Below are 24,952 nucleotides of genomic sequence, written 5' to 3'. Positions count from 1 at the left end.
ATCACCTGAGGTCAGGAGTTCAAGACCAGCCTGGCTAACACAGTGAAACCCCGTCTCTACTAAAAATACAAAAATTAGCCGGGCGTGGTGGCAGGCGCCTGTAATCCCAGCTACTCGGGAGACTGAGGCAGGAGAATCACTTGAACCCGGGAGGCGGAGGCTGCGGTGAGCCGAGATTGCACCACTGCACTCCAGCCTGGGTAACAAGTGAGGCTCTGTGTCGAAAAAAAGCAAAAACACAAAGTGACCCCCAGAGCTCGTGCTCGGGGCTTTGCTCTGTCATTGACTGAGGTCAGGGTCACCCCAGGAGCTAGTGTGTGAACTGGGGTTCCTTCCGGCCCACGTCCCGCTGGCGATCCAGGCCGGCCTGGTCTGCACCCTGGAAGGCTGTGGAGGAGCTGCAGCTGCGTCCCCTCCCGTGGCCCCCAGACCTCCCACCACGCATTGACTCACTGACGCAGACACGGGTTCCCTCCTGCTCCTGCGCCGTCCTCGGCCCCGAGACCACCTCACCTTCGGGTGGGGGCCACACTGCTGCCCCTGGGCAGAGTTTTCCAAAAATGGACAACAAGACCCTTCTTGTGTGGCTTGAAGGTGTTAGAGAGACCCCTGGCCTGGACGAGGAGGCCTCTGGGGCCTGGCCCTGCCTCCCCAGCCCCACTGCCACTTCGGAAGCTGGAGTTTCAGGGAAGCATCGTCTGACCCTCGCTTCCTCGTTCCAGAGGGGAGCTGCGCGCCTGTCGGCAGAGGCAAGACCTGACCCGCAGGCAGCAGGAGGCCACGGCGGCCGAGATCACCGCAGAAGGACAGGCCGGCAACACGTAGGTGGCCCTCACCCGACGGCAGGGAACCGGGTGTGAGATCAGGGCCAGAGGCTCATTCCTTCTCCGGAAGGGGAGCACAAGGCGCCTGCTGTGTTCAGGCCAGTGAGGAGCCCCAGGGTGAGACCACGACACACACACAGAAGCACGTGAGGTCGTCAAAGCCGGGGCCGGAGGGCGCCGGAGCTGGGTCACTGGGAGGCAGGGCGTGTGGGTCAGTGGTCAGGGGAAGGCCCCTGGGGCCGCTCTTGCCTGGAGCAGCAGAGCAAGGCCGCCCGGGCGGGGTGAGAGGTGAGAGTCCCACATGGGTCCCATGCTTGCTCACAGGCGGGAGGGCCTGGGGGAACTGACAGTCCCTGCATCCCTGAGCGTGGCTCCGCTGCCTGAGCTCCGGCCTGGCCTCCGACTCCGGGGACACGGGGCGCCTGCAGGGCCTGCAGAGCTCAGCCCAGCCCAGCGCTTGGAAGGCCCCAGCAGGGTGCCTGTCCTGGAGTGGCTGGTGCAGCCGTGGAGCGGAGTGGAGGCCCAGCAGCCAGGGGCAAGGGAACCAGCAGCTCCTCCTGGCCTTGGGGGTAAGGGCTCCTGGCCACTGTGGGCTGGGGGCCTGAGGGTCGAGGAGCCGATGAGGCTGCCCAGGCCTCTGTGGGGTTTTGACCTGCCTCATTCCTGGACCGTGTAACTCGGGATGTAGGGGTGACCGCCGTTCCCAGCCAGCTGCTGAAAGCCCACCTCCTGCGTGCACACGGCTGGGACCTCCGGCCGGCATCGCGCTGTGCGGCTCTCATGGGCACACTGTCCACTGCCCAGGAAGTGGTCTCTAGGAGCGTGGCTGGGCTGGCACTGGATGTGCACTGGGGTGGATGACACCAGAAGGGGAGCAGGAGGGAGGGAGGGACCCAGGGCGGCCCCGACACGAGGGCCTGGGGCTTGTCATGTGTGACCACCTGCCCAGTGGGAAGTGGGCATGGGGAGAGCCTCCCGCCGGCCCCACGCTCCTCACCTGCTCCGTGGCCCAGCTCCAAGACTTCCCTCCTGAGGGAGAGGAGGCCAAGGGGTGCCAGGTGAACCTGGGTGGCCCCGGGGTGACCCAGGCCTGACGCACACCCGGCCTGTCCCTTCACCTCTGCAGGGCTGCCGTGGGCCGTCTCCAGGCCGTGTCCAGACGCCTGTTTGCGGAGCTAGAGAACGAGAGCGACCTGCAGTTGAGAACTGAGGCCGTGCTGAAGGAGAGCGAGTGAGTCGGGGCAGAGCCAGGGCTGGCAGTGGGCGGGTCCTTCCCACCTACGGGCGGAGAACCAGATCTGGGGGGTTCTGTTCTGCACTCGACTGGCAAACGGCTGGGAGATGGAAAGAAGACTGGGTGAAAGCCGTGGTGGGAAGGAGGAGTTTTTCAGTTTTGATGAAAGCCGTGGTGGGAAGGAGGAGTTTTTCAGTTTTGATGAAAGCCGTGGTGGGAAGGAGGAGTTTTTCAGTTTTGATGAAAGCCGTGGTCGGAAGGAGGAGAGGAGTTTTTCAGTTTTGATGAAAGCCGTGGTCGGAAGGAGGAGTTTTTCAGTTTTGATGAAAGCCGTGGTCGGAAGGGGGAGTTTTTCAGTTTCTCTGGGTTTGCTTGTGCTCCTGGCACAATCAGGTTCCTTTTCCTCCTTCCTGGTTTCTGATGCTCTGTGCGTCCACAGAACGGCGAGCTGGGTTTGCAGAGGCCGGGAGAGAAGCTGCCTCCTCGCCCTGAATACTTCCCTGTGGAGCTGGGGTTGGATGCGTCAAGTGGCCTCTGACGAGTTTGGCAAGAAGGGGTTTGGGAAGGTGCACGAGTTGCTCAGAGTGACCGAGGGGACCCTGAACTGACCTCAGGAAGGACTCCCAAACCACACAGCCCCCCGGTCCCGGGAGCCGCGGCCAGGTCTGTGTCCACGGCACTGACCCTACAGGTGCCTGGGATGACCTGAGCCTTCCTGCCTAGGCAGGGCAGGGGAAACAGAGAGGGCTGAGTGCTGGCCTCAGGCCACCCTGCCCGCAAGAGTGCCCATCCCGTACTGCCAGCCTCCTGCGACCTAACATCTCGGCCCCACCCCACCGAAGACAGCACTGGGCCCTGAGCCAATCTCTGACCCGAGCTAGCTGTGATGTGGTCGTGACTCAAGCTGGCGTCCAGTGCCCTGCACCATGGCCCACTGTGTGGCAGCAGGAGGGGTGCAGGGGAGGCCACTGAACCCAGCTGCCGCTGAGCGTGGAGGAGAGCACCGTCCCCGTGGTCCTCCTTTGACGACTGGCTGTTTTGTGCCCACCTCTCACTGCTCAGCAGCACCTGTGCCGGGGCTGGGGGCTCCACAGGGCTAATGAACCCTGGACGGTTCACGGGGCTGATGAACCCTGGAAGACCTCACTTCATGAGGTCGCTGTGATCGTCTACTTCTTTAAAAAAAAAACAAAAAGCTTTCGGCTGTGCCCAGTGGCTCACGCCTGTAATCCCAGCACTTTGGGAGGCCAAGGCAGGCGGATCATCTGAGGTCAGGAGTTCAAGACCAGCCTGGGCAACATGGTGAAACCCCATCTCTACTAAAAATACAAAAATTAGCCGGGCATGGTGGCTCATGCCTGTAATCCCAGCTACTTGGGAGTCTGAGGCAGGAGAATCGCTTGAACCTGGAAGGCGAAGGTTACGATGAGCCAAGATCGTGCCATTGCACTCCAACCAGGGCAACGAGAGTGAAACTCCGTCTCAAAAACAAAAAGTCTTACTTTGAAACAATTCCGAACTTAGAGAAGAGCTGCAAAATGGCACCCAGACCCCCGTCCGGGAGCCGTCCCTGGAGCCCACGTGGGCGTTGTGTGAGGGTGGCTCCTTCGCCTCCCAGTCAGGAAGAGCCTTGGTCCTTCTGGGACAGGCAGAGCTCATGGCTCTGAGATCACAGGCCGGGGCTGTCCCGCGTGGCGCCCGTGCTCAATGCGTCCGGGGGTGATGAGCTGTTCCCCTCGGTGTCCCCTCGTGGGACACGTGATGGCTGCCGGCTCCGCCGTGGGGCCGTGGGCTTCTTCAGTGCGGTGATGCCGTTTCCCTGGAAACTGACGCGCAGCCCGCGGGGAGAAGCGCTGAGGCCGGGAAATCCCACGGCGCTGGCATCCGTCCACGTTTCCTGCCGTCATGGCGTCTAAGGGGTGGTTTCCAGTTCCCCATTCCTTCCGGTCACTTGGCTTCCCACCGTCAGGACAGCGTTCCCTCCTCCGTGTTTGCCTGCTCGGCTTGCTGCGTCCCTGGGGCTGTGATCCAGCCCGTCGTGATTCGTCTGGGTGCCCCAGCCGCCCCACGTTTGGCGGCGGCTTCCTTCCACATCCTGCGTTCGTGTCCCTGTCGCTCTGTGGGCATTTCCGGGCACAGTGAGAGGCTCAGGTTCCCCTTACTCTTCCCTGCCCCTGCCTGGACCCAGCCCCTTGACCGGCGGTAGACAGAGGCTCTGCCTGCCTGCCTGCCTGCCTGCCTGCCTGCCTGCCTGCCTGCCTGCCTGCCTGCGTTGAAAACCTCCCGTTCACATCTATAATTCCAATTGCAACCAAAGCCGCAGGTCTGTGCTCACCCACCTTCTCTGATGGCGAGAACCCTGCCTCCCACCATCCGCAGTTCAGGCAGGTAGCTGGCCCATCCCTCCCCACAGCCGGCCCCGGACTCCGGACTCTCCTTGCACGGCCCCGAGCCCCCGGAACCCACCTGCTGCCCTCCTCCTGGGGGCCTGGCTGCTGCTGGCTGCCCGTGGACTTTGACTCAGCTTTATCTTGGTCTAATTTGCATGCAGTACAAAGCATCCAGAACATTCCCCGCACAGCCTAAGTGGGCAGCCCCACCCCACCAGGCCACCTCTGGTCTGCTCTCCGCCTGTGGGGTTAGGTCTTCTAGGACTTTGCCAGCGGACGCTTGCAGTGAGCTCCCCAGTGCCTGGCTGCCGGGTGCAGCCTGACGCAGGGGCTCACGGATGGCCCCATGTGTCCACGGCTGGGCATCCTGTGTGCCCCCGCGCGTGTCCCTGTGCGTGTCCAGGCTGGGCATCCTGTGTGCCCCCGCGTGTCCCTGTGCGTGTCCAGGCTGGGCATCTTGTGTGGCCATGCATGTGTCAACAGCTGGGCGTCCTGTATGTTCCTGTGTCCACGGCTGGGTGTCCTGCGTGTCCCTCCATGTGTCCACAGCTGGGTGTCCCACATGGCCCTGCATGTGTCCCTGTGTGTGTCCCTGGCTGGGTGTCTCACGTGGCCCTGTGTCTGTACACAGCTGGGTGTCATGTGTGGCCCCGTGCTTGGGGAGCTGCCCACTATTCATTCACTTCCCTGCTGGGAATGACTGTGCCGGCCCCCGAGGGTCCCCGGGTTCCAGGCATGTTCCCACTGGGCCCCATTGGAGGTAGCATCCCCTCCCACTCACAGTCAAGGTCTCCGTGGCCAATGTGGAAACTCCTTTCCTTGTGTCTGGGTCCGGGGTGTAAGGAGCACCAGATGGCGAGGCGCAGTTTCAGCTTCCAGTCAATGGAATTGTTTCGGGGTCTCTCTTCAAGGCCTCCTCCCTCTGGAACGGGGGCTTCCTAAGCAATAGAGCCCAGTGCAAAAGGCACAGAAGTAGCCACGGGTGTGCGAGAGGGGCAGCTTGGGGAGCGCAGTCCCTGCTTCCAGGAGTCCTCGGTTGTGGCTCTGGGGCAAGTGGCCGGCACAAGGCTGGCTGCTGCTTCGGGACACAAGCTGCGTTCTGGAGACGGCGCCTGAACCTTGCCCAGCTCATGTCCCTGCTGCCACACTGTGCGTGTCATCTGCAGCCACAGAACGAGCCACCCAGCCCTTAGCCACCTAAGGCAGCGGGCGTGATGGCCTTGGTTTCTGAGGGTCGGGGTCAGGGTGGCTCACGAGGTGCCAGCCACATGGGTGCTGCCGCGGGCCCGCTGAGTGGGGAGACCTATTCCCGTGCTCACTCACCCGGCCGCTGGCTGCAGCTCTGGGTGTGTGTGATAGGGACCTCCTCATGGGGCTGTGCCCTGAGTGACCCCCAAGTCCCCCAAGCAGCCCCCGTGCAGTCTGAGAGACAGAAATAGAAGCTGCATGTCGTCTGGAGGCGACGCTGTCACCGTTGCTGTGTCCAGGCTGGCCCAAGACCCTGTGGAGGGGCTCCGGTGTGAACACCCCGGGGTCCCTATTGTCATCTTGGAGACTGGATTCCGCACGGCTGCGTCTCACACGCAGCGCCACCAGGACCAGCTGCTGTGCACGCGAGGAGCTGGAGCACGCTGGGAGGCCGGTGCGGTTTGCCCATCACGCCTGCAAAACGATCGCCTTGCCGGAAGTCGCGTTGGATGAAACACGGCGCGTGAGCAGCTCAGAGAGCCGCGTGAGGTGGGACCTTGGAGGGCAGCGTTCCGGTGGCTGAGCCCTGCCGAGCCTCATACCGTGACATGCGGCCCTGTCCCCACCCGGATCTCACCTTGAATTGTAATAATCTCCGTGTGTCAAGGCGAGGCCGGGTGGAGATAATTGAATTATTGGGGCAGTTTCCCTCATACTCTTCTCACGGTAGGGAATAAGTCTCATGAGATGGATGATTTTTTTTTGAGATGGAGTTTCGCTCTTGTCGCCCAGGCTGGAGTACAGTGGCGCAATCTCCGCTCACCGCAACCTCCACCTCCCAGATTCAAGTGATTCTCCTGCCTCAGCCTCCCAAGTAGCTGGGACTACAGGCGCCTGCCACCGTGCCTGACTAATGTTTCTATTTTTAGCAGAGATGGGGTATCACCATGTTGTCAGGCTGATCTCAAACTGCTGACTTTGTGATCCGCCTACCTCGGCCTCCCAGAGTGCTGGATCACAGGCGTGAGCAACCGTGCCCGGCCGAGATGGATGGTTTTATAAAGGGTGGTTCCCCGCACAGGCTGCCTTGCCTGCCGCCATGTAAGACGTGGCTTTGCTCCTCATTCACCTTCCCCTGTGGTTGTGAGGCCTCCCCAGCAATGTGGAACTGTGAGTCCATCAAACCTCTTTCCTTTATAAATTACCCAGTCTCGGCTGCGTCTTTATTAGCAGTGTGAGAACGGACTAACACATGCCATCCTGACCCAAGCAGCTGCGGGGCGGCCGGGAACGAGGCCAGCTAAGCCACACCCAGGTCTCCTGTCCACTTCCCTATGGAGGACTCTTTTGGGAGCAGCCTCATGGGACCCCAACGTCCTCACACTCTGGGTCCACTCCGAGAAGTGCAGCGCCCGCCCTTCCCTGAGCCACGCCGAGTGAGAGCTGCAGAGCTGTCTCCTGAGGCGTGGCCGGCACCTGCCTGCTCCTGAGACCCGCGTCCCGGCAAGGGAAGGGATGCGTTCCTGTGGTTCCCAGGGCCTCCCGAGCTGGGGTCTGCTTCTGTGGGGGGCACAGGCTGGCAGAAGCATCTGTGGACTGGCCTCACGGGCATTTCCTGGCCAGCGGGCCCCAGGAACCCCCCAAGGAGGCCCTGGAGACGACCCTGCCCCCGCATACCACCTCCGGGTCCTGAGCGCCTGTGCCAGCCTTGCGTGTGCCCCATCCCTGTGCCCGGGGGGCTACTGCGGGCGCCTGAATCTGTGCTGGTGGCTTAGATAGAGTCTCATTCACTCATCCTCCCACACATGGTAAGAGGGTGTCCACTGCTTGCCAGACACCATCCTAAGCCCATGAATGAAGCGGCAGAGTCCTGCCTGGTGAAGCCTGCTTCGGTGCTGGGAGGCGGGCTGTGAGCAATCATGTGTGTTCTGCGCAGCCTGTCACATGACTGCCGCCTTCCCACGCCCAGCTCAGCTCAAAGAGGAGGCTCCTGGTGCACCCCACTCAGCCACGCGGGACCCCGGCAGGCACGGTGGCCAGGACTGCTGAGGCTTCTCTGACTGCACCCGTGTCCCATCACTGCAGTGACAAATCCTGCAAACGTCACAGCTCAGCAGGGCGCGGATTTATGAGCTTGCCGTTGGCCCGACACGGGTCCCACTGGGCTAAAGTCAAGGTGTGCGCAGTGCTGGTCCCCCACGGAAGCCTCCAGGGAGAATCCGTGTCCTCCCTTTCCAGCTCCAAAGCTGCCTGCGTTCCTCCATCTCCACAACCAGCCGGTCCCATCTCTCCAACCTTCATCACTCCCTTTCCGACAGACCACGCCGGCTCTTCCAATAAAGGGGGACTTTAGTGGGATGCCCATCTACTTCAGCCCACGGGACCCCAAAATCAATTACTACTGCCAAAAACCCCTTCCACCCATCCACGCTGAGATACTCTGCCCTGCTGCCCGCCCTGGAACCAGCCCAGCTCCCTCCCAGGTCCAGCAGCGCCCCAGGGCTCCACCTTCCCGGCACAACTGGGAGCCCCTCAAAGGCAGCATCCCTGCCAGGGTCCCCGCACACTTCAGAGCTCACCTCGGTGCTTTCCAAGGGCGCGGGACTTTCCTCACTGGAACCACAACGAAAAACACGTCTTCTCTACGTGGTCAGACTCTCAACAGCTGGATGCAGTGGCTCACGCCTGTAATCCCAACACTTTGGGAGGCCAAGGTGGACAGACTGCTTGAGCCCAGGAGTTTGAGATTAGCCTGGGAACATGGTGAAACTCCATCTCTACAAAAAATACCAAACTTAGCTGGGCACGGTGGCGTGCACCTGTAGTCCCAGCTACTCAAGACGCTGAGTGAAGCCCGGGAGGTTGAGGCCGCAGTGAGCTGAGACTGCGCCACTGCGCTCCAGCCTGGGCGACAGAGCGAGACTCCAACTCAACAACAAGCCTTCCAGCAGGCTCTCTCCAAACATTCGGATTCCTTCTTCTGCGTGATTTTCTGGCGTCTCAGCTTTCTGCAGCGCAGGTGTCTCCTGGGTCCAGGTTTCCTTGACCAGCTGAGCAGATGACAGGAGCCGCCCATGGTGGGTGGGTGAGCTGGCGGCACGCCCACCTCAGACGCCCGGGCCGGGCTCGGGCAGGCTCTTCCCTCTGTGCCTGGCAAGGTTGGACTCATTCCCACACACCTTCCCCAGGTCCTGCCGTGTAGCTTAGCTACCTTCGTCCCCTCTGGGAGCCTTCTCTTCTCAGCTCATACTTTGTTCCTGCCCCTGGGAGCATCTGGGCCAGAGGGGATGGCAAGGGGGGCCTGAGAACTGGCGGCCCTGCAGGGAGGTGCTTCGGGGCCTCCAGGCAGCAGAGCCCGCCTTCGAGGGCGGGGAGGGCTGCTTCCCTGCGGATGGATGGGCGGTTTGGGGCTCAGGTGGGTGCAGATCCCCTCAAATGTCCTCGCTCCCGTCCTCAAAATCCCAGTCTTTCCCAATCCACCTCTGCTCTGCTCTGAATGCCGGCGCCCCTGAAATTTACGTGCCCCTGGATCTCGGCCCCATTGCTCATCAGTCTTTGTGTCACAGTAAAGAGATGCCTGACACTGGGTCATATAAAGAATAGAGGTTTGGGCCGGGCACGGCGGCTCACGCCTGGAATCCAGCACTTTGGGATGTCAAGGCGGGCAGATCACCTGAGGTCAAGAGTTTGAGACCAGCCTGGCCAACATAGTGAAACCCCATCTCTACTAAAAATACAAAAATTAGCCGAGCATGGTGGTGGACACCTATAATCCCAGCTACTTGGGAGGCCGAGGCAGGAGAATCACTTGAACCCGGGAGGCAGAGGTTGCAGTGAGCTGAGATCACGCCACTGCACTCCAGCCTGGGTGACAGAGCGAGACTCATCTCAAAAAAGAAGAAGAGGAGATTTGATTGGCCAGGGCTCTGCGGGCAGTACAGGGAACGCGGTAGCATCTGCTTCCGGGGAGGCCTCGGGAAGCCGCCAGTCATGGCAACAGGCAAAGGAGGAGCCGTGTCTCCCACGGCGGGAGGGGAAGGAAGAGGGCGGAGGTGCCACACCCTCAAACAACCAAGCAGCTGGCCCACGCCCTTCACCAGGGAGCCGCCCCCGCAACCCCAACGCCTCCCACCAGGCCCACTTCCAACACTGGGGCTACAGCCCAACACGCAATGCAGGGGACTCGCGTCCAGACCAAATCCGCCCTGGAGGTGACGGCATGAGGAGGTGGGGGCTCCGGGAGACTCGGCTGTGGGGGCGCTGTCCTCGTGGAGGGGCCTGAGGGAGCCCTTCTGTCCTTCTGGCACGTGAAGACGCAGACGACGAACAGGCTTTGAGGAACGGGCTTTCACAGGACATGGAACCTGCCGGCACCTTGACCTTGGACTTCCCGGCCTGCAGAACTGTGAGGAACGAACTTCTGTTGCTGGTGAAGACTCAGTCCCAGGCATTTTGTTACAGCAGCAGGAATGGGCGTTGACGGTGCCTGAGACGGCGACCCGCCTCTTACCTGAGAGAGCGCAAGCTGTGAGCTCACGCGGCCCCTCGAGCACTGGCGAGCCCGCCGGCTGCGGAAGCGACGTTCCGTAGAGCAGTGACTGAGCACTTTCCAGAACTGGGGGAAGCACGAATCCTCAGGTTAGAGAATTTCATGAATCACGAGCGGGAGGAATAGAAATATCCCCGCACGTGGAGGCACCGTGTAGTCCCCCTGCCTCGGGAGGGGTGAACACACCACATGGCCGGACGCAAGTGACCCGTGACCACTTGGAACGAGCCAATCACTTAAAATGACCCCAACAAACAGCATAGTGCACCCGGATTCTAAAATGCAGTGACGCAACCTGGATGCTGAGACCCAGAGGGCAGCGTGAGCAGCGGAAATAGGGCCAGTCTCAGGAGACCATGAAGAAAACATTAAAACTGCAATCCAGCCGTGCGTGAGGCACGCACACACGCCTCGCTTGCCACGTCGGAGTTTGTATCCCAGGAGCCCCAAAAAAGGCTCAACGTTAGAAATTCTTAACATGAACGTGTTGAGTATCTGAATTCAACATATATTCATGATTTTCTTAAAAAGATGTAAAGCAGATTTTATTCAAGGAGGGCCAAGGCGGTGGGGCCCCTGCCACGGGCCTTGTAGCAGGAGAGGGACTGGGCTCAGCTCCCCACGAAAAGCTTCTCACGAAAGAGGAAGTGGACATGTTCTTATAACAGGGCCAGGGGTGTCTAGGAGAGGCCTGCAGCCCACGTCGTGTGGACTGTCAGAATCCGGGAGGGTGCCGGCTACACTCCTGCGTCTGACCTCGTCCAGGGGTTCTGGTCCTCATGTGGGCAGCCCCGGCCTGAGCCGCATCTCCGGGTAGAATGTTGCACATGTCTCCAGGAGCGGCTCCTCGCATCCGTCCACCAGGCCTCTCTGTCCAGGCCGCCTCCCCAGTGGCTGCGTGCTCCCACCTGGCCACTCACAGAAGGACACCGTCCACATCCTAAGAAGGAAACTTCCCGGCCTGAGCCCCCACTGCACAGGCCCTCCTCCAACTAAAGATTCACCAGAAATTTCCCTGAGTTGTGCCAGGAACCAAGGGGCACTGTGTCATGTGCAGCCATTACAGACGCCACGCTCACAATCCAGGGGTCAGCAGCACACGTGACCCTGGGCATCCAGCACACGTGGCCCTGGGCAGGGCTGGCCGACTCCACACTCCACAGCCCCCACCCCAGGCACATTAGAAGACTGAGGCGTGGGCTTGGGTGCCGGTCACTTCATACTGGGATCCTCCAGCCCAGCCACAGAGTCACGGCTGTCCCTTCCCGAAGGCTTTCTCAGGCTGGACAGGACCCGCCCGAGGCCCACTGCAGCAAACAGGCAAGGCCTCAGGCTGGCAGCGGCACCCGGGGGTGCAGGCCCAGCTCCAGCCGGGTTGGAATGAACCCGTGGTGATTGTCCTGAGGTTGAAGGTGGGCAAGGCGGGCCTCAGCGTCTGGATGACCCAGGGTGGAGAGGACCCCTAGAGGAGCGAGCTGACCTGTCCGTGGTGTCTAACGTCCGCCTGGAGGATTTGTCAGAACTTGGTGCCGGGACCCCCCGGGATGGCCCCAGGCCTGACTCCAGCCCCTTTACCTCTTGTCTAAAGGAACGCCATGTGGCACATCGAGATCCAGGAGGGGCGGCTGGAGGCTTTCCGGACGGCCGACCACAAGGAGGCAGAGGCTGCGCGGCGGCGGCTCCAGGTCCACGCAGCTGAGCAGCTCTGCAGGGAGCAGGAGGCCCTGGGGAAGGCGGAGCGGAACCATCTGCTGAGGATCCGGTAAGCGGCACCCAGGCCTGCCTGCACCCCAAAGCTCCTGCCAGCCCCTCCGCCTTCTCCCTGAGGGGTCTCCAGATCCAGCCTCGCCCTGCACATCTGCCTGGCTCCACCTCTACCCCTCCCTGCCTCCTCCCGGCTTGCTCCTCTGCCAGGCCCTGGAGTCCCTCCCAGGTATTAGGCACCCCGTGCACCTGCCCAGAGCCCCAGCCCTCCTGAGATGCCACGGCCACCATACAGTCACCAAAGCTGGCCACAAAAGCCGTGCTCCAGCGAGACTGCCCCTCTCCTTTCCCTCCTGCAGCCCCATCCTCTTCCCAGCCAGGCCATTCTCTGGGGTCTGTCCCACCTCTGGCTGCTCCTTTGCACCCTTCCCCCAGCTCCCACCCCCGGCCATGGAGCACTCAGGCCCGTTCCCCACACATCCCCTGTCATGCATCTCCTGTGCAGCCAGGGCCCAGCCGCCTACCAGGCCAGTCCCCAGGTGCTCCACGGGCCATCAAGCCAGCTGTCCCAGTCTGCCCTGAGCCTCTCTCCTCGGGACCCCTTCTAGACTCCATCCCCTCCCTCATCTCATTCCGTCCCTTCAGCTGCCCAGGCCACAAACCCCTGTGGAATCCAGGCCCTGGCTGCAGACATTCACAGGGTCCGCAGCCCCCGCCTCCTCCTCCCCATAGCATGGCTGCGCCTGCCCTGTCCTCCTCCCAGACCCCCGCCCAGCCCAGATCAAATCTTGCCTTTGGTGGCTCCCTGGCACTGGAACCCCAGTGGTGTGGAGAGTTTGACATCTGTGTGGCCCACGGCACCAGCTCGCCAGGGACCCTCGCTCCTCCCAAGGGAGGCCGTGCAGGACAGCTGAGCAGGGCCCACAGCGTCTCTGGGACACGTGCTCCGGCTGTGCGGGGCCTGGGGGGGCAGGCGGCACGTGCAATGCTGAGTTTCCCTCTGACGGCCCCGCGGCCCCACAGGAAGTCCCTGCACACCCAGAAGGAGCACGGGCTCAGGCACCAGAAGCTGCTGGAGGATGCCCGGAAGAACCACAGGGTCGCCGTGCGGTTCCTGAAGGCCTCCCTGGGAAGGTAAGGCTTCCTGTCCTGGCATCGTCCTTCCCTTCGATGCCCTTAGGGAGAAACCCAAGAATTCGAGTCACTTGCTTTTGTCCTGAAATTCCCTGACTTTATTATTATTATTTTGAGATGGAGTTTTGCTCTGTCGCCCAGACTGGAATGCGGCGGCTCGATCTCAGCTCGCTGCTCCGCCTCCCAGGTTCTCCTGCCTCAGCCTCCCGAGTAGCTGGTGTAGGGCTGCAGGCCCCACAGGGTCATGGGGTGTCCCTTATGCTGTGCTGAGGTGCAGGATCCGAGAAGTAAAGAGACAGGACACTGAAGAGCTGGAGAACAGCATCTGGACTCGGGGGCCACACCACCTGTGAGCGGAGATCAGCGAGAGCCCCAAATGCCCAGAAGTGTCTGTATTTATTAGGTACAAGCAGGGGTAAGGGTAGTAAGCAAGGTCGTCATCTACAGGCTTAGTAATTGGGCGTATGTAATCACGTGAGTTACAAGTGAGGGGGCCACCCCATCATGTCACCTGGGCAGAGAGGTGGGCCGTGCACAGTAGGGGGCCGTGCCGTGCGCAGTAGTAGAGGGTCGTGTACAGAAAAGGGGTCCACCCCCATTAGGTCACCGAGGCAGGGGTGGGCTGTGTGCAACAGGTGTCGTGCGCAACACTTCTTACCTGGGGGCTGGAGACTTCAGAGGATTTCTAATAGAAGGATACTGCGGTGGGAGCTGACAGACTTGTGCCCTTCTCTTTTTTTTTTTTTTTTTTTTTTTTTTTTGAGACGGAGTTTCGCTCTTGATACCCAGGCTGGAGTGCAATGGCGCGATCTCGGCTCACCGCAACCTCTGCCTCCTGGGTTCAGGCAATTCTCCTGCCTCAGCCTCCTGAGTAGCTGGGATTACAGGCACGCGCCACCATGCCCAGCTAATTTTTTGTATTAGTAGAGACGGGGTTTCACCATGTTGACCAGGATGGTCTCGATCTTTTGACCTCGTGATCCACCCGCCTCGGCCTCCCAAAGTGCTGGGATTACAGGCGTGAGCCACCGCGCCCGGCCGCTCTTCTCTTAAGATATTTATGGGAGGATGATTTGAGCTGGCCCAGAAGCGAGAAAAGACTGACAGGGTGTACAGCCGCCGTGACTGGTCACAGCAGAGTGATTCCTCTCCCTCGGTTACTTCCAGGATCTCAGGCCCGAGGCCGACTTTCCACAGGAACTGGACGCAAGGTGCTACAGCTCCTTTATCAGGAGGAGAGGCTCCTGCTCCAAGCCCGCCATACAGCGTGTGCCCTTTCAGGCAGGGACGCCACCGCCTGGGTCTTTGGTTCTCGTCCTGGTCTGGCTGTTTTCCCACGTACTGCTTCTGTTCTGTGACTGCTCTAGGCATTCCTCCTACTACAAACTACTATATGGTTATATGGAAGGATTATATAAGTCAGCACTAAATGTGTTGGTACAGCTCCGACTACAATACCTGTATGATTATGTAGAAATATTACATGGGACTAAGTGTGATTATATATATAAGCTAGATACAGTAAGCAGTGAGTTATGCTTCAGGCACTAATTGTGCCTGGGGTCTGCACAGTTCTCCTTCCTCAGTGCCCCTGGGGGGTGTTACCCACAGCTGGGACTACAGGCGGCCACCACCGCATCCAGCTAATTTTTGTATTTTTAGTAGAGACGTGGTTTCACCATGTGGGCCAGGCTGGTCTTGAACTCCTGACCTCAGGTGATCCACCTGCCTCAGCCTCCCAAAGTGCTGGGATTGCAGGTGTGAGCTACCACGCCTGGCCCCCTGATTTTATTATTAAATCACCACCTTATCATCACAAACCAGGAAATCTGTATTTTTAGTGCAGAGTTGCGGTTTCTTTGCTGAAGAGGATGGTGAGATGCCCGGGCGTGTTCCCGCCGGGTCCTGGTGGCCTTCCGCAGCTGCACCTCTGCCCGTCCCAGCTCCTGTGCTGTCACCGTTGATTATGTTCTTGATGGAAATGGCAGCACCAAGGCTCCTGTAATTACACCCCACACAGCATCACTAGGTCACTTCCTCCGTTAAAAACGTGGCCAGCTGTGGTGGCCCACGCCTGTGATCCCAGCGCTTTGGGAGGTCGAGGCTGCAGAGAACTGTGATCACATCACTGCACTCCAGCCTGAATGACAGAGCGAGACCGCCTCAAAAAATTTTCAATGTCCTTCCTCAGAATCCGGGAGCAAGAGAAGAAGGAGGAGCTGGAGTGCCAGGAGCATCTGAGGCGACGCATGGACGCGGTAGTGGCGCTGAAGGGCAGCATCTCCGCCAGCCGGGTAGGCCCCCAGCCCCACCCAGCCTCTTCCGCGGCTCCCTGCCATGTCCGTTCCTGGGGTCCCGCTCCTTGGGACCCAGGCCCATGACCCTGGGCATCCAGGGCTGACCTGCACTCTTGGTGGCACCTGGAGATTTCCTGAGCCTATGCCACAGATTTGCCCTTGAGTTCAGTGTGGCTCAGGGCCAGGTGCTGGCATCAGGCAGCAGCGGGCAGCCCAGCCCTGCTCTCACGGGGCCTGGTCTTGTCGGTGGAGAATGACGTTCCCACAAGGCACGTGGAGGGCCCGAGCACCTCGAGGCCATGCCCTGGGGCCAAGGCTAGGGGTCCAGGCTGGGAAAATGGAGGGAAGAGTGGGAACAGCATCTGCAAAGGCTCAGAGGTGAGCAAAGGCAAGCAGGTGACGTGCAGGGACAGCCACAGCCCCATGCTCGGGATGTGCAATTTGCCAGCTGTCTCCCATGGCATCTACGGGCATTGACATTGGGTTAAGGACACCTGTTCAAAGGAAAGGCCCAGTGTGTGTGTGTGTGTGTGTGTGTGTGTGTGCGCGCGTGTGCGCGCGCGCATGTGTGTGCAGATGTGCATGGGAGCACGTGCGTGTGTGTGCAGGTGTGAGCATGTGTGTGTGCTGTGCAGGTGTGCAGGTGAGCATGGGCATGTGTCCACGTGTGCTGGCACTGTCACCTCAGTGCTTTCTATTTCCAAGGACACGCTGCGAAAGTTCCACGCATGGGGCCGTGCCAAGGCAGAGCTGGCAGAGCAGAGGGCCCAGACTGAGACGAAGGCAATTCTGGCTCAGGGCGGGGATGCGTTCAGGCACCTTGTCCACCAGCGCCGTCGCCAGGAGCTGGAGGCCCAGAAGCGGTGAGGGTTGTGGAGAGGTGCCGCTGGGAGGTGCCTGCCCAGTCAGTGGGAGCAGGGAGGGCCAAGGGGGCCTCACAATGAGCAAAGCTGTGCCCTCTCCCAGGGCCCCCACTCAGGCAGCTGTGGGGCATGGGAACGAGGGCTCCAGGCCGCCACCCTTGCCCTGCCTGGGCCTGACTCGGCCTGGCCGGCCCTGCCCCTAGTCCACACCAACCCTCGGCCCCTTCTCCCCTCCTGGACTCTGAAACCCTGGCCCCTCTTGAGAGCTTGCACCTCCTGTCCCAATTTCTCAGGAGAAGGGACTGGCAGACTTTTTCCCAGCCCACCCAGAAGTCTCCAGGGAGCACCAGGCCCCTAGCCTGGGGACATTTCCAGGCCCCTCCAGGGAACCTGGAGCTGCTATGCCTTCCTTGCTCACTCTGGGGCCATTCACCTGGCTTCCTGGTGCCACTGCCTTGGGCCCCCCACCGCCCGGCCCCTCTGGCCACCCTCCCACCATGAGCCCATGGTGGACACGTTGCTTCTAGCTTCACTCTCTGGTTTCCCCCAAACCGGGATCCATGCTGCCCTCTCAGACTCCCACTGTCGGGCCCCACTGTGGGAACGGCTTCCTGAGATCCAGACCCTCCGGCCGGGTTCCTAGAGTCCCCTCCCTCCCACTCAGTCTCACCTTTCCCAGCCCTGCCCATAACGCCCCCTGGTGACCTCCATGCAGACACCCTGTCCCAGGCTTTGCCGGAAACTGCTCTAATCCCGGGAGCCTGGCTCTTTCTTCCCATCCCAGCCCCCCATGCACGGCTCTGGCCAATCACTGCTTCAGATCTGCCTGGGCAGGGCTCCTGGCCCTTTCTCTGGGTGAGGCGTCCTCCTCTGGGTGCCACAGAGCCCTGAGGGCATCCTCTGCACCAGCCCCAGTCATGATTGAGGTTTTCCACCACCCATCAGCCTGCCCACCTGGGAGGGGCGTCCTGACAGCGGCTCCACCACCTACACGTCCCTTAGCCTGGCCCAGGCCTGGCATGTAGGAGGCACCCAGGAGGTGCGGCTGCAGCCAGTGGATGAGTGTCCTCAGCCTGGTGCCACCTTCAGTGGTAGCCCCACACCAGCCTAGAAACAAGGGCTGGGGAGAAGCCCTGGGGGCAGCCAAGGCTGCTCGGGGACTGGGCTGCTAAGGCGGGCAGGGTGGGGCAGGGCTGGGCTGAGCTGGGGTTTAAGCCTGGATCCTCTGCTCTGGCCTCTGCCCATCTGCTCCCCACTGGAACTTGGGATCACCCCAGGACCAGGAAGTTCCCACCCCTGCTAGGGAGGACCAGAGACCCCAGGAGGGTCCTAGGGAGGGCCACCGGGCGCCATCTCACCTGGGGCAAGATGCAGGCAGGGGACCTCTCACGCGCGTCTGAGAAGTGACTCTGCATAGGGCCTTTGAGGAGGAGCAGAATCTCAGAAAGCAGGAGATCGTCAGTCGGATTCTGAAAGAGGAGGCTGAGGAGGAAAAGAGGAAGAAACAGCGTCCCCCCACCAGTGCCACACGCCAGCCAACCCTGAGGGACAAGACCTGGAAATACATCTCTGACTTTTGGGGGAAGACCACAGCCCCGGCCAACACGGACACACTGGTGAGCACAACGCCTGCCCGTGGACTGAAGCCACACACCTGCGGAGGGTGGCAGGGCCTCAGGGCTCAGGTGTGGGGAGGCATCCTCTGAGGACTTCAGCACCACAGCCACCCTCTGAGTGGCGGCCACTCAGCTCAGGGGAAAGGGGACAAGACCCACCACAGACCCACCGCACGAGGGAGACCCACGGCCACAGCATCCCCAGCAGGGGTCCGATGTCCACCGAGTCTCAGTGCCCCCACCAGGCCCGGCGTCGCCGTCAGCAGTGTTGCTGCTCACCAGGCGGGTCCACCTTGCCTGGCCCTGTAGAGAGCCACCTGCCAGGGAGAGGTGCGCGGCGTTCAGAACGCACGCCTGGGATCACCCTGCTGCAAAGACTCCTGATAGCACCCGGGGACAGCTTTCCTGTCACTCATTCATTCACTCAGACATTCATTCACTCACTCATTCACTCATTCATGCATTCACTCACTCATTCATTCATTCTATCACTCATTCCCTCCCTCACTCACTCCCTCATTCACTCACTCATTCACTCACTCATTCACTCACTCATTCACTCATTCATTCACTCATTCATTCATTCACTCATTCATTCATTCTTTAACTCATTCACTCACTCATGCATTCACTCACTCATTCATTCATTCTATCACTCATTCCCTCACTCACTCACTCCCTCACTCACTCATTCCCTCCCTCACTCACTCATTCCCTCACTCATTCCCTCACTCACTCATTCCCTCATTCCCTCACTCATTCCCTCACTCACTCCCTCACTCCCTCACTCATCCCCTTGCTCATTCTCTCTCTCACATGCAGGGCCTGCTCCCTGTCCCCTGCTGCTGCCTTTAGTTAGGGGAATGTATGTTTGTTTACGTTTCCCTCAAAGTGCGGTGTGGGGATGGACGACGGCCCTTCCCTGAGCCTGGCCCAGTGCAGCAACTTTGCCCTTGTGTACCCCAAACCCTGAAGGTCAAGGTCACTGTCCTGACAGACGCCCTGCTGGGAAAGAGCAGCCTCGGCCTCCCTTGGCTCTGGCCTCTGCAGAATCTCTGTGGTGCCCTCCCGGCGCCAGAGAAGATCCTTTCCTGCTCCCCAGCTTCCCGGTACCCAGGCCGAGCCTCTGCCCCATCCACCCCTCACTGCCCATCTCACACCGTGGCCTTTGCGCCTGCCGAGTCCTCTGCCGGGAGCAGAGGCCCCTCCTTGCTCCAGAGAAGGCTCCCCTGCCCCTGCCCCCACCTGTGAGCTGCTCCCCGTGAGTCTCTGTGGCACCATAAGTCCCACTGCACAGGCCACGGTCAGCAGACGGCAACACACTGGCCCCGTCCAAACTTCCTGTCTGTGGCTCCATAGGATGGTCCCCAGGAGGAAGAGCCCTGTCCCCCGGCTCAGTGCTCCTTTCTCTGGCAGACGGGCTAGGCCCAGTCCCCAAGCTCACTCCCAGGAGACCACCCCAGCCGTCCTCACAGGGTCAGCTTGGGGGCTTGTCCTGGGCACGCTTTATATCAGCAAACATGAGAACGATGAGTGCCTGAGGTCGACGCCAAGGGTTCCAGTCCACGAATCAGAACGTTTTCCTACCAAAGGAAATATTCTGCAGACTCTTCTGAGCATTGTAGAAAAATATTTCATAATGTATGAAAATACTTACATTTCAAGTAGAAAAAGTTACCAAGCCACATGCACCACTGTCCCCGTGCAGAGTACACGACGGAAGAGCAGGGCGGGGGCGGCGCGGGCGGGGGCTGCGCCGTCTCTCTTCCCCGTTCTCTGAGCTGAGCGCATCTTCGCGGCGTTCCCGTCCCCACGCAGGACTGCGAGGCGGCTGCGGGCCCCGGGGCCTCCCGGTTGCTGGAAGTCGCCTCCAGCGAGTTCATGCAGGCCGACCCCGCGGCCGACGCCGAGGAGGAAACGTTAGCTGAGCCCGAGATCTCTGGGCTTTGGAACGAAGACCACAAGCCGCACCAGGTACCAGCTCCTGCTGCTTTAGACGCTTGCAGTGGGGACACCCCCGGCCTCTGCTGGCAGCTGCCCACCTCCATGCCCGCCCCACGCACACCAGCCGCTGGAGGCCTCTCCCGGCTCTGCCTGCGTCTCCCACCGCCCCCTCCTGCGCGTCGACTCCCCCACCTCCCTCTCCGCACTCAGGCCTCTCCCCCTTCGCGGAGCCTGGAGAGACCCAAACTCCCAGACAGCAGCAGGGCCACCACGATGTGAGGGGAGGGACGTGGGGCTCCCAGGCTGAGGGAATCTCTGAGCCACCCTGCGCACTACGCAGAAGCAGCTTTCTAGAAAAAGCGAGCAAACTGTGACGGCCCGTGTAAGAAACACGCCCCACCTGGCGCCAGGGTTCTGCGGCCTCTGAAAGAGCGAGACTCAGTCCCCGCAGCACGTGGCCCAGGCTGTGGCCCTGTCCCATGTCGGGGGGCAACACCCGCCCCCCAGTCTCTGTAAGCACTGGCCACCTCTGCTGTCCGGGCAAAGCCACCTGGTTCTGCTGGTTCTGGGGATGTCGGGCTGACCAGGGCAGTGAACAACAGGCCGGCCAGAGCCACACCCGCACACCCGGGACCCCAGGGGAGAAGGCTGCCACTGGACAGGAGGAGGCTCCCCGGCTGCACCCCCAGGAAGCCAGGGAGGAGGCTGTCCAGTGGCCAGGCACGGGCACCAGCAGGGGCGGCCCAGAGCCAGGGCCCGGGCAGAGCCCACGAGGCTTCCAGCACTGATCCGGTTCTGCTTCTCCTGGTTGCTGGTGTTGGCCAGGGAAGTGGCTTTTCATCCCGAGAAAGACAAGTTTGTGCCGACACCGCCCGCTGTAGAAAACTGCTTCCTTGTCCTGATTTAACAATCTGGAGGCCGGGCGCGGCGGCTCACGCCTGTAATCCCAGCACTTTGGGAGGCCGAGGTGGGCAGATCATGAGGTCAAGAGATCGAGACCATCCTGGCCAACATGGTGAAACATCGTCTCTACTAAAAATACAAACATTAGCCGGGTGTGGTGGTGCACGCCTGTAGTCCCAGCCACTCGGGAGGCTGAGGCAGGAGAATCGCTTGAACCTGGGAGGCGGAGGTTGCAGTGAGCCAAGATGGCACTGCTACACTCCAGCCTGGTGGCAGAGCGAGACTCCATCAGTCTGGAAAGCTCCCCCTCCATGTCATTTCCCAGATATCCGCCTGAATCCTGAGGGGTCTGCTTTGCTTGGCTTCCCCATTTCCTCTTGTCCGAAAGTGAGGGCTCCCTGCCTTGTCAATGGAGCAGAAAGTCAGCTGGCCCCTCAGGGCCTGCCCGAGCAGCTCCCCGGGCCGTGGGCTATTCCCAGCTCCCAGCTGGTGGCGGTGGCGGGGCTGGGCTGTCTGCTCTGCGAAGTGCTGCCCTCACCTCTGCACTGCTGCCAGCACTGCCCAGGTGGAGCCGCTGACAGCCCAGCCTCTGTCTCTGTGACCCCAGGTGCCCAAGGAGGACATGGACCGAAAGCCTGTGGGGGGGACGAAGATGGACAAGGACATCTTGGCGCGCACAGTGGCGCGGCTGCGGAGCAGGATGGTCCAGAAGCAGGTGGTGCTGGGGCGTGAGTTCCAAGGACGCCCCTTCAACAGCAAGCCGGAGCTCCTGCACTTCAAGGTGAGCCTGCAGCAGGGCCAGGCAGCAGCGCGGGTCAGCAAGGGAGCCCCGGCCACGGCTTCAGCCCTGGTATCTTCTGCTTTTTAACCCTGGAAAACCCAGGGCCTTCCTCAGAAGGTGCAGCCCAATCTCAGCCCTTCTCTCCGAGGAGGCAGAGGGAGAGGGTCCTGTCTCCATGGAGGGCTGGACGCCAGTCCGAGGGGTAAATCCCGGGGAATGGGGGTGCTGTGGCCCCGAAAGGCCTGTGCCACTTGTGACAGGATGTAGTGGGGCAGGGTGGGGACACGTGAGGTTGAGGTTGGTGCCTGGATGCCTCCGCCAAACTCTGCAAGACAGAGCAGCCCATGAGCCTCCGCCAAACTCTGCAAGACAGAGCGGCCCATGAGCTCCTGTGTTTTAGCCCAGCTCAGGCCCATCCATGGAGTCAGGGGCCCACCCTGGAGCCACCATGTTGGAGCCTTGCCTCTCTCTGTCACCCGCACGGCCCCAGCAAGGCCCATTCTGCCTCAAGTGGCAAAGGCTCTCCTGAGACAGGTTCCCACACCCTGTTCTTCATGCACCCCAGGGGCCTCCCCGATTCTGGGGAAAATCCTCGCGAACTGTCCCCTGGGAGCCTCTCCTTGGCTGGCAAACCCTCACCAGTGGTTACCCCGAGGCAAAGCCTCCCGGTGCTCACCCCATGGCCCCCTCTGACCCGCTCTGAAGCTGCTGCCTCGGCCTTTCCCCAGGACTTTGATGTTGGCAAAGTGTACAAGAGAAAGATCACGCTGGTGAACAGCACCTACACCATCAACTACTGCAGGCTGGTGGGCGTGGAGGAGCACCTCCAGGACTTCATCCACGTTGAGTAAGAGGGCGGCTCAGACAGGGAGGGCCGCGGGGCAGCTCACCCTCTGCAGCTCTGACCCCGTGTGCCACGGGTCTCGTCCTGGCTGTGCTCCGGGCGGGTGGGGAGGCAGGCGCTCACCCTCTGCAGCTCTGACCCCGTGTGCCACGGGTCATGTCCCGCAGCTTCGATCCCCCTGGCCCCCTGTCAGCCGGAATGTCCTGCGAAGTGCTTGTCACCTTCAAGCCTATGGTGAGTCAAAGGGGCCGTTGGTTCCCTCGAAGGAGAGGTCGTGATGGGTAGAGCCTGCTGCTCCGTTTTGGAGGGAGGGTGCACTTGGCCTCTCTGTGAGGGTCACGCGGGTCCCGGTTTTGCTGCTTTATTTCCAAAAAGACAGCCAACATATTCCTTCGGTCGGGCAGAAGCACAGCGCCGCTCCCCTGAGTTAGCGGCTGAGGGTGCGCACTCTCGGGTCTGAGTCGGGAGGCTGGGCTGTTCCAGGAAGCCTGCGGATGTGTGGCCCTCCTGGGGCACCCTGGGCCGACTCCTTCCCCAGGGGTCTCCCAAGCCTGGCAGGTGGCAGGCGGCCTCGGCCCAGGCAGCATTGAGGCAGCCACGGCCTGTGTAACGGGCTAAAGTTACAGAAAGGCCGGGCGTGGTGGCTCATACCTGTCATCCCCGCACTGTGGGAGGCCAAGGCAGGAGGGTTGCTTGAGCCCAGGAGTTCGAGACCAGCCTGGGCAACATAACGACACCCCGTCTCTACAAAAAATACAATTAGCCAGGTGTGGTGGCGCATGTCTGTAATCCCAGCTGGAGAGGCTGAGGTGGGAGGATCGCTGGACCCCAGGTGGGGGTGGGTGGAGGGAGGTCTCAGTGAGCCGAGAAGGTGCCGCTGCACCCCAGCCTGGCCGACAGAGCCAGAGCCTGTCCAAAAAAAAAAGTTACAGAAGTTTATGGTAGTTGGGTTTGTTTTATTTTCTTAGATAAACAAAGACCTAGAAGGACATGTCTCATTTTTGGCTCAGACGGGCGAGTTTTCAGTTCCACTGAAATGTTCAACAAAGAAGTGTTCGGTGAGTTCAAGGTCTCGGAGCCGGCACTGCCCTGGGCTTCCTGACTGGGAGCCCCAGTGGGGGACGGCATCTCCTGGGAGGCAGGGGCTAGCACAGTGGGGGGCTCCCATCTCCACCCGGGGCTGGAGCCCCTCCATCCAGCAGCAGCGCAGATGGGCCTGAGCCAGGCCTTGGGTGGGGGTCTCGAACGTGGGGCGCTCGGACCAGCACTGGAAAGACCAGACAAACCGTGCTCGGTGTGGAGCGTGGCCTGCAGGCCCGTGGCTCAGAGGAAACCGCCACGTCCATGTGCGCTGGAAACAGATGCTCGGTGCCGCAAAGACAGAGGACCTTTCAGCAACGTAGTTTTTACTTCCTGGACTGCAGGAAGGGGACCCTCATTAGCCATCTTACCACGAGAGTACAACGAACAAAGGAAAACACACACATTCATCCCTTAAGCATTTGGGGTCGTCCTTACCGCTGTGTCTGATCTCCTTTGGCTGGAGCCAGACCTCACAATCTAAACTAAAACCCGATTGGCTGACAACTTAAAGCTTTTTATTTTATTTATTTTTTTATTTTAATTAATTTATTTATTTTTCTTTATGTCGGTCAGTTGACCTCAATCACCTGACCTCATGATCCACCCACCTCTGCCTCCCAAAGTGCTTGAATTACAGGCGTGAGCCACTGCTCCCAGCCACAGCTTTTCTAAGTAGGTAAAAGCAATGGCGAGCTGGGCCATGCCTGTGAGCACAGACATCTTGGTTAAAGTGCAAGGACACAGGATGTACTGTGTGCCTGTAAGCACGGCACGTCTAACAGCCACACAGGAGAGGGCTTCACAGCTCAGCACATTTATTCTTTAACAAGAAAGGAAACTTTTAAAAGGAACCTTTCTATTTCCCACAACGCGAGAAGACGCTGGTCCTTCCTGCAGCTCTGGGGGCCCCCATTCGTTCTTTTGAATTAAGAAAACTTTCAAGCCTAGCGGGGAACAGAGGGAGAGCACACTGAGGCTCCACACACCCGCAGCGCGGAGCCCCCGTCGGCCGCGGACGCCGAGGCTTTGTCTCGCTGCTGTATCTGCTGCTGCTGATCCACTTCAACGTTCATTAGTAAAATCGTAACACTCAGCCGAGCATGGCGGCTCACACCTGTATTCCAGCACTTTGGGAGGCCGAGGTGGGCAGATCGTGAGGTCAGGAGATCGAGACCAGCCTAGCCAACATGGTGAAACCCCATCTCTACTAAAAATACAAAAATTAGCTGGGTGTGGTGGCTGTAATCCCAGCTACACGCAAGGCTGAGGCAGGAGAATTGCTTGAACCCAGGAGGCGGAGGTTGCGGTGAGCCAAGATTGTGCCACTGCACTCCAGCCTGGTGACGGAGTGAGACTCCATCTCAAAAAAAAAAAAAATTGTAATATTCAACACTCCACCCTTAGAAACGTCAGCACGCATTCCAGTAAACCAGGGACCCACTCATCATTGTCCCTCCTGAGTAATTAGCTCGCACCGGACCTGCCACACAGCAAATGGCTCCCGGCTCAGCTGTGAGTGTGAGGCCCTGCGGCCGACCCCATCCAGGCTAGACTCCAGGGCGGCGGCTACGGCAGCACAAGCATCTCCCGGAGGCCGG

At 60.5% G+C, this 24,952-nt stretch overlaps 1 protein-coding gene across 2 annotated transcripts in view; it reads left to right on the top strand.

The window, feature by feature from the left end:
• CFAP74 (cilia and flagella associated protein 74) overlaps window positions 1–24,952 on the top strand; it is a 71,832-nt gene that overhangs the window by 16,709 nt on the left and 30,171 nt on the right. For both annotated transcript variants that reach the window (XM_064371974.1, XM_064371975.1), the window contains 12 exons: window positions 723–821; window positions 1,951–2,055; window positions 11,774–11,947; window positions 12,913–13,023; window positions 15,215–15,317; window positions 16,026–16,183; window positions 17,601–17,799; window positions 19,618–19,773; window positions 21,254–21,427; window positions 22,156–22,274; window positions 22,439–22,505; window positions 23,240–23,329. In XM_064371974.1, coding sequence (XP_064228044.1) covers window positions 723–821; window positions 1,951–2,055; window positions 11,774–11,947; window positions 12,913–13,023; window positions 15,215–15,317; window positions 16,026–16,183; window positions 17,601–17,799; window positions 19,618–19,773; window positions 21,254–21,427; window positions 22,156–22,274; window positions 22,439–22,505; window positions 23,240–23,329 — 1,555 coding nt within the window. The remainder of the gene's footprint in view (window positions 1–722; window positions 822–1,950; window positions 2,056–11,773; window positions 11,948–12,912; window positions 13,024–15,214; window positions 15,318–16,025; window positions 16,184–17,600; window positions 17,800–19,617; window positions 19,774–21,253; window positions 21,428–22,155; window positions 22,275–22,438; window positions 22,506–23,239; window positions 23,330–24,952) is intronic.

Source organism: Aotus nancymaae, unplaced genomic scaffold, assembly GCF_030222135.1.
Source record: "Aotus nancymaae isolate 86718 unplaced genomic scaffold, 86718_ANA_hifiasm-v0.15.2.pri h1tg000250l, whole genome shotgun sequence".
NCBI classification, from domain to species: domain Eukaryota; kingdom Metazoa; phylum Chordata; class Mammalia; order Primates; family Aotidae; genus Aotus; species Aotus nancymaae.
This window is presented reverse-complemented; position numbering and strand designations above follow the sequence as displayed.